The 12,108-nt window shown below is 44.6% G+C and overlaps 1 protein-coding gene and 1 pseudogene across 1 annotated transcript in view; one reads left to right on the plus strand and one right to left on the minus strand.

Annotated features, from left to right (window-relative positions):
- The window catches only part of TNFRSF21 (TNF receptor superfamily member 21), a 65,043-nt gene extending 62,550 nt beyond the window's left edge, over positions 1-2,493 (minus strand). Inside the window, exon 1 of the mRNA XM_007193848.2 lies at positions 1,985-2,493. Within this exon, the coding sequence (XP_007193910.2) occupies positions 1,985-2,071 (87 nt within the window). The 5' untranslated portion in view covers positions 2,072-2,493. The remainder of the gene's footprint in view (positions 1-1,984) is intronic.
- On the plus strand, positions 2,477-6,728 carry LOC102999700 (CCA tRNA nucleotidyltransferase 1, mitochondrial-like; annotated as a pseudogene).
- The last annotated feature ends 5,380 nt before the right edge of the window (positions 6,729-12,108 follow it).

The following is a 12,108-nucleotide window of genomic DNA, read 5'->3' on the forward strand; positions in this document are numbered from 1 at the left end:
TATCATAATTAGCAGAAGAATAAGGACTCTTTATTTTAGTTAATATCTCGAGATTGCTTCTAAACTCCACTGTAAATTTCATTTTTTTTTTTTTTAAAGACAGCCAAACTTACATTCTCAAGTCTTCAGCTGCAAATCCAGTGCACAATTTTTAGGTCAACCGGACTTAATGGTTTCAGAAAAGGAGCTGGGCTCTTTCTCCGGAGGTTAAAGCAAGCTGCACTTTGATTACATTCTGACCTTACTTTAAGCATCTCATGCAGAAATGGAAAGTCAATGAAATAGTGCACTGACTTAAGACTTAATCCAGAAATGGACTCTATGGGGAGCATAATGATCAGATGTGTTGGAGGGATTGGACAGGCATGTAGTGGGGTGGCACGTAGCGGGGTACAGTAGTAGATCTAAGGCTGACAAGGAGGCAGCTGAAGGATGGACCTACTTCACCTTAGGGTCAATGTTCCCTGGGCCTTCGATGGGTTTCTCTCCACACCAAGACTGTCCAATCCAGGTTCACTGCTTTACGAGACCCTCCCCCTCTACTACTCATCATCCACCACCCTTGTGTCAACGATAAAAATCTTGACTTTGCCATTTCTATAAAATGGGCAGAAAAGGGTCTTTGAAGGAAGACTGGGACTTGCCTCATTATAAATGCTAACAGCACCAAACTTTTCTTTAGTCTCTCTCTTCCCCTTTAAAACACACCCTCACACAGGGAACCAGAGTGTCTGTAGGATGAATTCCCAGGCCATAGCAACTGCAATGCCCTGGGATCTAAGAGATCTTGGCTGGCCAGGCATTAAGCCCTTTTCGGGAAGGAGACAGCAAGCCTGCCTTTCCCTGACACAGCCCTGCCATGAAAATAGGCTCTTGTTTTTTGTTTTTGTTCGGTCTTTAGCTAAGAATCTCCATCCTCCTTGCGGAGACAAAAAGATAGGCACGGTGAAGCTTATGGTGGCTCGGGTTTGATCTTAAATCAATTTTCTTCCACCTAACTCATCCCATGCCCCCTAACATTTGCAAAGAAGGGGAAGGGTTCTGGGGAAGTTGGGTTTAAGTTTTGGGTCAAAGGTGCTTGCAGGCTCTGACCAGATAACTGACGGAGAGGACTACCAACAGGGCACGCCCTGGAGCTGAAAACAGACCGAGTGCAGAAGGAGGAAGCTGCCTCACCCTGCAGGCTCACCTGCCCGGCCACAGGTAAGCGAGGGATAGGAAAGACTGGAGAAAATTCAGCTTCCTTTATGGAGAGCTCTCTCCCCCTCCCCCCACACAAGTGCCAACGCGCTGGCTGCCTGGCTGCGAGCCGGCGCTTTGGAGGCGCCTGAGAGCGGGTCTCAGGGTTCTTCTTTGGGCGTGCCGAAACCGGGACCCACCCAGCCAAGGCGGAGAGGTGGGGGAGGGGGCGAGGCGCCCGCGCGGAAGGCTAGGCGCGGATGCACGCGGCGGTCTCGGGAGCCGGCGCGCACAGGTCCCGCGCTCTCCCACTGCGGTAGCATCCCGACATGACACTGCAGCTGCAACAAAGCGGCGGCCGCCGCCAGCCTCGGCGCCCACCCCGCGGCCCCAGCCCCACTCCACGCGGCGGGGACAGCGGCCGGTGGCCGTGGGGGTGCGTGGAGGGGGTGGAGGACCCCGGAGGGGCAGAGGAGGGGGAGAAGCCCTGAAATGCGCAGGAAGCCTGGTGGCCACCTCCCGCACCTCGCCCGGCGCAGCCAGACTGCAAGGAAAACAATTCGCCTTCATGCCGGAGTCCCGGCTGAGCCCTACTGCTCCCCCAAATGACCCGATCCGAGCCCTCCGCTGTGTTGCCTTCCCTCGGTCGCAAACCTCCCGACCCAGCCGGCCGGACCCCAGCCCCCCGCAGCCCCGGCCCGGGGACCCGCCCGGCTCCCGGAGCGCGGTGCCTTCTGCTCCCGCTCGGCCGCCGCCCCCGGCTCCCCCCCAACCCCCTCCGCCCCCAGCAACCCCGACGTCTCACCAGGAAAAGGGAGCCCGCGATCATCGTGGCTCCGGCGATGCGGCTGCAGGAGGCCGGGGCGGTGCTGCTGCTCGCGGAGATCCCCATGGCTGAGCCCGGGGCTCGCAGGGCGCCCGGGGCGCGTGGCCCCCCGGCAGCTGGAATCAGCGGCTGCTTCTGCCCAGCGCCGCATCCACCGCCGCCTCCCGAGCCGGGAGCCCATCTACCTCCAACACCCCATGTGCACTGCGGCAGCCGGACAGCCCGACAGAGGAAGGAGGCGGCGAGGGAGGCTCCGGGGGCGCTCAGCACCTGCCCAGCTGCGCGGCTGCCCGGGCGGGGAGAAGCAGCCGCGGCTGCAACCCGCGCCTCCCCGTGCTCTCCTCCGACAGCGGCTGCGGAGAACCAGGGAGGAGGGCTGGGCGCGAGAGAGCGAAGGAACAACTTCCCATAGCGAAGCCTCCAGCCGCTGCCAACCACCCTCCTCCGCTGCCCAGACCGGCCGGCGAGGGAATGAGTCGGGTGGCCGCCGGGCGCGGGGACACACGTGGTGGTGCTGAAGGGGCGGGGAATCGGCCCTTTGTGATGTCACCGCGAAGGAGGCCGGCTCTTTGTGCGATCAGAAGTGGGAAGGCGGTCCAGGAGGAGCGAGGAGGGAGAAGATGCCGCCTGGCGTTCGCCGAAGAAATTGCAGCTGCTTATTGACCCGGGGAAAACTTTGCGAAGGTATGCACACCCTTGACCCAAATTTACTTCCTTTTTCTAAGATGATTCTCAGTAAATTATTTTCCGCGACAGACGCCTTTCTGTTGCTTCTGGCTCAATGATTAAGGACAGCAAACGACCATAAAGCATTAGATCAACTGTATGCCATAAAGAGACCAGCAATTTGGTTCTCAAACTTAGCTGCGCTTTAGAATCAGCTGGAGAGTTTAAAACATACGCGTTGATGCCTGGTCCTACCCCAGAGATTCTGCTTTACTTGGAACAGGATGTGGCCTGGGCATTGGGATTTTTTTCAGTTCTCCAGGTGATTTGAGGAGATTATGGGGCAAAGTTTGAAATCCTCTGGGCTAATGAATGCAGTTAAGGAAATCCAGACTAAAGAATTCCAAACCCGGAGTCCGCGGAAGCTGGGTTCGTGGATGGTCTTCCAGAGGTCTTGGAAATCCTTGAAATACGTGGGCCGGTGCATTTTCCTAAATAAAGGATCCAAAGTTTTGAATCAGACTATCACAGAGATAAGAAACACCCTTCCCCTCAAAAAAAGTGTTAAAAAATTTTGAGTTGAGTTCCAAATGCCTTTGTGGGATGTGAGTGGGTACAGAGGGAGGTAATATTCTGCCTCAGAAGTAAGAGCAACCGGAGCATTCCCTTGGTTGGTTGGCATCTCCTGTGTTTCTCAGTGTGAGAGAGGACCTGGCCTCCCTTTCTTTGTCTCTCCTGGGGGGAGGCAGAGTCTCCTGAGAGTGGCCACCATTTCTGGTACAGTGTCCATCCTCTAGGTTCTGCCAGCACAGGGCACACTATATTGAAATTACCTCTTTGGCCATCTGGCTCATACCACTCATTTGTGAACCCTATGGTGCTGGGCTTCTTCTAGCTTTCCCTGACCCCTTCTACTTCAAGATAACACACTTTCTCAATTATCTGCTTCAAGACTCAATACAGTACTCCTGAAGGTAACTTACCAAGGCAGAGGTGCCAGCTATTTATTTTCTTATTAAAATATTGTGCTTTGGCCTTTGTCCTATGCACACTTGGAAGATGCTAAAAATTAATCTGAGGATTAATTCCAATCTGTTCTTTCAAACATCTGTCAGTAAAGAAAAGGGTTGTCCATAAATATTGGAGCAGGCGGAGCCAAAATATGTAACCTCTGGTGAAAGTCAAAGAAGTTCTAGAAAACATTACCACTAAATATGGAGTTTGGGGGAAAGGATTATGTTTGGACTTGAATTTCTCTAGCTAGTTCCAGAAGTTCAAAAGAGGGAGGGACATGCATTGTGCCTCCATAGATAACAGCTTCAATTATTTCTTCAAAAATTCAAATGACTGGTCAGTACCATCGTAAGTCTTGTTTGGGAAATTCCCTGGCAGTCCAATGGTTAGGACTTGGTGCTTTCACTGCAGGGGCCCGGGTTCGATCCCTGGTCGGGGAACTAAGATCCTACAAACCCCGTGGAGTGCCCTCCCCAAGAAGTCTTATTTAAAAGAAGTTGCATAGGTATAAAAAAAAAAAAAAATAAGAGAGCAGTTGTTTGTTAGTCCATTTAACTCCTTCCATCCAAACTTAACATTTCTCAAAGTAGATTCTGATTGATTCACTCCATGAAGTCCAGCAAATTTTGAGTTTAGAGTTTGGGTTCCTACGTTGAAGTCCTTTCTCAACTGTCTGTCTTCCTGAAATCTGAAAGAAATCTGAATTGTGCTTCCAGTGCTTTCAAATTTCTTCATTTCACATAAATTTGAAATCGAACATCCACTTTGAGAGATGAAAAATTCCCTCAATCCTGTTTACTACTAATATTTAAATAATTGTCCCCCTATATGAGTGATAGATTGTGAATAGTTAGAATCTCAATAGAGTGTGAAACTTTTATTACTTTGAATTAAAATATATAAATGCTTTTCATTTCACTTTGTAAAACTTCTTCAACAACTGTTGATTAACTCATTGCCACATTTTCAGAATGGTCACTTAGTCATGTGTATTTTCTGGGAAAGGATAGAAATTCAATAACGCATAAGGATTACCTTTGCCCTATCTTTGCCGTAAAATCACCCTTCAACCCCCATCTCCTCGCACACATAGCGGCTTCGGGATTTTTCTATTTTTGCCAATGCTGCCCAGTTCACCTTGTTTCCCAGCCTCAAAGTCATTGTTAATTCCTTCCTCTCCCTTAGTCCATTTCCAGTCAATCTGCTTTTTCTATCCTCTTGTTTCCATTTTCAGTCTTTCCATTTCTCTGATTATCTATCTGGACACTGGAGAAATCACCAAAATTACATCTTGCCTTGAGTTTTGCCTTATTTTTTAATTTATCCTGCACATGTTTGACAAGGCTAGTAAAATTTCAGTTGTTAAGAATGTAAGTACGAAGTGCGTGCGGCGAGGACGGCGCAGCGGGGCCCGTGTGTGGTTGGTGACTTTCTCCCCAGACGCTGAGGTGCCTGGATCCCTGACGCAGGCAGTTACTGAGCTGCAGCTAGACTACACTGTGCCTTCTGAAGCACTCTCTGTTTACAACGAAGTTGCAGTCTCCAGAATTCCAGTCACTTGTCACAGAAGGCTTGAAGAGTCTGACAGAATTATTCGTCAAAGAAAATCATGAACTAAGAATAGCAGGAAGAGCAGTGAGGGATTTATTAAGTGGAGTAAAGCAGCAGGATGTGGGTTTTGTAACCCTTGCTCAAATGAAGGAGCTGCTTCAGTCGGTTGACATTCAGCATTCATATCATCAACAACAAAGGAAAAAAGCACGGGACGATCACCGTCAGGCTTCATGAAGAAAATTTTAAGTTACTACAGATTGACGTTGCCGCTGAGGGAAGACGTGCTGAGGTCGAATTCACAACTGGCAGAAAGATGCCAAACGCAGAGATCTCACTATAAATTCTATGTTTTTAGGTTTTGATGGTACTTTATTTGACTACTTTAATGGTTATGAAGATTTAAAACATAAGAAAGTTAGATTTGTTGGACAAGCTAGAGGATAAAAAAAAGATTATCTTTGATTTAAGATATTTCAGGTTTTATGGGAAAATTGTAGACACACCTGGTGACCACGATCCTGAGACTTTGGAAGCAATTGCAGAAAATGCAAAAGGCTTGGCTGGAATATCAGGAGAGTGGATTTGGGTGGACCTGAAAAAAATTTTTACTGGTAAGCATGTAAATCATTGGATTCACCTCATCTGTGATCTTGGTGTGCCTCCTTACATAGGCTTATCTGCTAGTGCAAGTTTAGAAGAATTTAACAAAGTCAGTAAAAGTGTTAAAAGTTTTTCACCAAAGCCAATGACTCTCTTGACCTCATTGTTCAAAGTACAGGATGACGTCACAAAATTGGATCGGAGGTTGAAGATTTCAAAAAAAGAGAAGGGCTTCCCTGGTGGCGCAGTGGTTGAGAATCTGCCTGCCAATGCAGGGGACACGGGTTCGAGCCCTGGTCTGGGAAGATCCCACATGCCGCGGAGCGGCTGGGCCCGTGAGCCACAATTACTGAGCCTGCGCGTCTGGAGCCTGTGCCCCGCGACGGGAGGGGCCGCGATAGAGAAAGGCCCGCGCACCGCGATGAAGAGTGGCCCCCGCTTGCCGCAACTGGAGAAAGCCCTCGCACGAACCGAAGACCCAGCACAGCCAAAAATAAATAAATAAATAAATAAGAAAATCCTTTAAAAAAAAAAAAAAAGAGAAGAATTTTGGTTTATTTATAGTTAAAAACAGGAAAGATTTAATTAAAGCAACAGATAGTTCAGAACCATTGAAACCCTATCAAGACTTCATTATAGATTCTAGAGAATCTGATGCAACTGCTCGTGTGTGTGAACTCCTCAAGTACCAAGGAGAGCACGGTCTTCTGAAGGAGATGCAGCAGTGTTCATTCCTCCATTTCCTATAAGTGGCCATGACATCAGAAAAGTGGGCATTTCTTCCGGAAAAGAAATTGGAGCTCTCTTACAGCAGTTGCGAGAACAGTGGAAGAAAAGTGGTTACCAAATGGGAAAAGATGAACTGCTAAGTTACATAAAGAAGACCTAAAATTGATGAGAGCTGGCTACTAAAAAGCAGAAAATTTTTGCCAGTCATACCATCTTTGTGTGCTACGGGCAAATAGCAATTTTGGACCTTGATAAAACAATTTTGAAAAGCGTATTTCTATTAAAGCCCTGCTAAGAGGAAGTGTGACAAACAAACCCTCAGCATATTAACAGAGGCTATGTTGCAAGAAAAGGAGCCTCAGAAACGACTGCACACAGGTCAGTAGTTAAATGTATTATAAAATAATCCACTGAAATATTTAAGTACTATTAAGATATATATTTGGACCCAACACTGTAGAATTCCTACTATGCTATATAGGAAGTATGCAGATTTAGCTATTTGAGGTCTGGTTTTGTCATGTATAAAGAGACTTTAAAATAGAAAAAAAAAAAAAGATGGTAAGTGCCCACTTTTTACAATGAAAATAACAGTTCACATTCTTAGTAGTGCCTGCTTTATGGTCAACATCCTGAGCTGATCCGTGAAGGAATGAATGACAGGAATTTGATGGGAAGAGGTGTGAGCATACAAAAGGTACAAGAATCAGCTTAAAGCCATGCTCAAAGGGAAAAAGAGCATGAAATTCATCTAAGGAACAACAAGATTGTTTCAACACTGACTGAGTAACTCCTATGTGTCCGACACTGTTGGGTACAGCAGAAACAATATTAAGAACTGATCTTGTCTTTGAGGAATTCACAGTCTCAGGAAGGAGAAAGGTTAAAAGATGACTAAAATAGTACAGCAGGTCTGAGTGTTAGAGATGGCTATTGTGCCCCATTATAGGTGTATACTTATTTCAACCAATCATGTGGCTGCGCAGAATAAAAGACTACTTTTCCCAGCCTCCAGTGCTCCTAGGTATGGCCATGTGACTAAAATTCGGGCCAAGTAGAATTGCCAAGTGTGTCTTCTGGGAAGCATTCCCATTGGCTAGACCTTAGTTATTCATCATCCCTCTCATCCAAGGTCATGAAGAACTGCTAATTCTATCTCAGTTAATTCTAATCTAATTCTATCTCTGTCATTTTTTCCCCCTTGCTCCTCCTCTAGATCCCTTCTGCTCTGGTCAAGGCCTCTTGTCTAGACGATTACACAAATCTCATGATTGGCATCCCTGCCTCTAGTTTTGCCTGGACCTCTCAGTCCTGCAATAAATCTCTTCTTCACACCCTAAGGATAATGAACATTTTAGAACCTAAATCTGGTCATGTTCTTTCCTCGCCAAAACCCCAACAAAGTTTCCTCATTATTCTCAATTTGAAGTTCAAAATCCTAACAAAACAATTCATTCTGATCTCTGTTCAACCCTCCCCACTGCTACAAGGTTGAGTAAACATGTACAAATACGGCACATAGAGCCTTTACTTCCTACATCCGGCTTAGTTCCATCCCCACTACCTGCCAATCCCTACAAACCCCAGATTCTACACACTAATCCCATTAGATCATTGTGTTTCTTAACTACCTTGTCCTTGTCATACTTCTGAGCCTTTGTTAGGTGTTGTTTTCTTTTCAATTCCCCTCCTCTGCTTATTGAATCCCTATGAATCTACCCTTTAAGACCAACCTCAAGTGGTACCTCATCTCAGAAGCCTTTCCTAATGTCCTCTCCTCACCTTCTCTACCCTCATATGGAAAGACAGTTGTTCCTCTAGTTTTATCCTACATGTCTCTGTTATAGCATGTATGACATTATACTATAGTTAGTTTACCTCTCTGTGTCGCTGGCCAGATCTTGAGCTATTTGGGTCCAAAGTTTATGTCTTAATCATCTTCTATCTGCATAGTCAAGATTCAAGATATTGACCTGGCTCAATAAATATTTGTTGAGTGAAACAAACTTGGAAAGTTTAACAAACCATGGAACAGTTAACACACCTGATGTACCTTTTCCTTTTCCAAGCCTTAAATCAAACATCCTGAGTTCTGTTATACAAATAATAACGGGTTTAATCTTGTGTTTTGCTAAAGTGCCATGTCCTGGACTTGGGTTAAGTGTTTTCTCCACAGCTTTGTTTCCTTAAACTAGTTCATTTAAGAACTTGCCGTTCTCTGGCCTAAGAAGGAGTATCAGCCATTCCACAACAGATTGCAAGATTAAATGCATGGGCATGGTTTGATCAAGTCTCCATGATGACATTCTACAAAGAAGGCATCCTTGGATAAGATCAAATGGGAATAGGATTGCAAGGCAGGCACGGTTCTGGAAGCTTCCTTCTCCCTTGGATGGTAAAAGAGGGATGATTTGAAAAAATAAAATAGCCGATCATTTGAAGGTATGACATCTTTGTCTCGCTCCCAGGAACAGTGAGGTGATTAAATTAGTTCCTTTTTCTTTTTCACCTGCAGCGCTGTGAAAAGTGGCCCTGACCTTGAATTGCCCTTCATCCATGTACCTTAGGAGTTCATACCTGTAATGTTCTCATTATGCCATAATCTCTTTCATGCAGGGGAATGGACAGAGAAACAACTTCATTAGCAAGAGAAAATTGGACCCAGAATCTTTAAAGCAATGGAAATTTAGGCAGTATAATCACATACCCCCCAACTCACCATCCCACACACACCCTGCCTCACCCCTTCAAGGGCCTTTAGGGTTTTTTTGGATGATTGGTCTTTGGTTCCCTGCCTACATCAACTGATCTAAGGAAAAAGGGATTTTTTTTTCTTTAGAGGGAATTTTCCCTTCTGATTCGATCTTTTTCACTTTTATTCTCCACAGCACTTACTATGTATAGTATTTGACAAAAGATGTCCCAAAGGTCTTAGTGCAATTTTAAATGTTCATACTTTCAGAAGTATATACGTTACAAACTTTAAAAACCATTTGAAAGTTCAGTTTTTTTACTTCTTCGTGCAATTACTACATTTTTTAATGTTTTAGAATAATTTATATTTAATTTTAATTTTTGTCCCTCTAATTGAAGTTAACAAACATTGACCAAAACAAACAAACAAACAAAAATGAAAACATTAGTCATTCAAGGGAATTCCCTGGCGGTCCAGTGGTTAGGACTTGGCGCTTTCACTCCTGTGACCCAGGTTCAACCCCTGGTCCGGGAACTAAGATCCCACAAGCCACCTGCAAGCCACGTGGTACAGCCAAAAAAACAAAAAACAAAAAAACAAACAAAAAACAAAGTCATTCAAAATACACCAAAATGCATAAAGGTAAAGAAATTGATATACTAACACTTTCAAATGATTTTTTTGTTGTTTGTAACATATATACTGTTGAAGTAATGAAAGCTTGAAACCACTTTAAGATTTTGGGGACATTCTGCGCACACTGTGCCTTAGGCTCAATTGAAGTAACTTGCTTGTATCTGAAGTCACTTTTAAAGCAGTATGAACTTTGCTTGGAAAATAATCATTTTATGGAAATATCTGAAATATTCAAAAGCCTTAGAGTAATCAACAATGTGGTTGTCACTTTGTGAGATTTTCAGCCATCTGTCTTCACAGCACTAAAACTAATATTAAAAAAAAGATTCATAATGATGAACACAATGGATATTTGTATCTTAATGTAGTCTTTTCTAGAACTGATTTATGAACGGGGTTGTTTGAAAACCCATCCTCCTCTTATGTCTTTTCCCAGATCAGTTAGACCCTGTTTTTAATATACGAACATTTACTGCTTTTAAAATTAAGGATTGTAAATGAGTTGATTGGCTGCTAAAATGGTATTTTATGCAATTTTTCTCTTAGAAGTAATTATAAAAATGAGTTTCATTTTAAGGCAATAAATTCCTGTTTCCCTAATAAAATAAGTATATCTGTTTACAAGCAATTTTAAAAAATAACTGCACCCTAATTCCTATTGCTTTTTTTTTTGGCCGTGCCACACGGCTTGTGGGATCTTAGTTCCCCAACCAGAAATTGAACCCGAGCCCTTGGCAGTGAAAGCGCCAAGTCCTAACCACTGGACCACTAGGGAATTCCCTATTGCTTCTTTTTCCAAATTCTCCTGTCAGGTGGGCTGAAGACAGAGGGATTTGCAAGGCAGAGAGCAAAATTTAAGGATGGGGAAGCCAGGGGTAGAAGGTTGAGTGTGATCTCTGTGGAACTCAGAGAAAAGTATAACTTGAAATTTCACAGGTCATAAACTCTTAGTTTGAGTGATTACTATATGCCAGACATTTTCACAAATATCATCCTACATTAATCTTATGAGGCAAGAATCCTTAATCATATTTTACAGATGAAGAGACAAATTTTCAGAGAGGCAAGCGACTGGTCCAAGCTCACACAGCCAAGCAGTAAAGCTAGAATCCTACCCAGCTGCTTGGCGATGACTCCTGCTGGTGGCAGAAACTAAGACCCAGTTTGAGAAATGCAACTTTATTCAGCTCAGATCAGGAAAGAACCTGAAATCCATCCTCCCTTTACCTCCGACCCTCGCTGAAGACAGATCTCTAAATTCACTATGTACACTGCCCCCAGCCATTATATATCCACACTATTGAAAGTTTTTCAAATTTGTTTGTTTGGCTTTTTTCTACCTTTTGACCCCGTTCACCCATTTCTCCCACCCCTACCCTCCACCTCTGGCAATCACCAATCTGTCCTCTGTATCTATGTGCTCGTCTTTTGGGAGTTTTGTTTTGTTTTGTTTTTTAATTTATTTTTGGCTGCGTTGGGTCTTTGTTGCTGTGCGCAGGCTTTCTCTAGTTGCAGTGAGCGGGGGCTACTCTTTGTTGCAGTGAGCGGGCTTCTCATTGCAGTGGCTTCTCTTATTGCGGAGCACGGGCTCTAGGCATGTGGGCTTCAGTAGTTGTGGCATGCGGGCTCAGTAGTTGTGGCGCGCAGGCTCAGTAGTTGTGGCCCACGGAGCTTAGTTGATCTGCGGCATGTGGGATCTTCCCAGACCAGGGCTTGAACCCGTGTCCCTTGCATTGGCAGACGGATTCTTAACCACTGCACCACCAGGGAAGTCCCTGTTTTGTTTATTTAGAGTCCACGTATAAAAGAGTCATACGGTATTTGTCTTTTTCTGTCTGACTTATTTCACTTAGCATAATGCCCTCGAGTTCCATCCATGTTATTATATTGCAAATGGCAAGATTTCCTTCTTTTTTATGGTCCATCCATGTTGCTGCAAATGGCAAGCTTTACTTCGTTTTTACACACATACTAGAATTTCTTTATCCATTCATCCATTGATGGACACTTAGGCTGTTTCCATACTTTGGCTATTGTAAATAGTACTGCAGTGAACATGGGGGTGCAGATATCTTTTTGGATTAGTGTTTTCATTTTCTTTGGATAAATACCCAGAAGTGGGATTGCTGGTAGTTCTTATTTCTTATTCGTGTTTGTATTACCTCACAGCACTTGGAACAATACTCTTCAAACAGGGGCTTGAGAAACA

Source organism: Balaenoptera acutorostrata, chromosome 10 (genome assembly GCF_949987535.1).
Source record: "Balaenoptera acutorostrata chromosome 10, mBalAcu1.1, whole genome shotgun sequence".
Lineage (NCBI taxonomy): Eukaryota > Metazoa > Chordata > Mammalia > Artiodactyla > Balaenopteridae > Balaenoptera > Balaenoptera acutorostrata.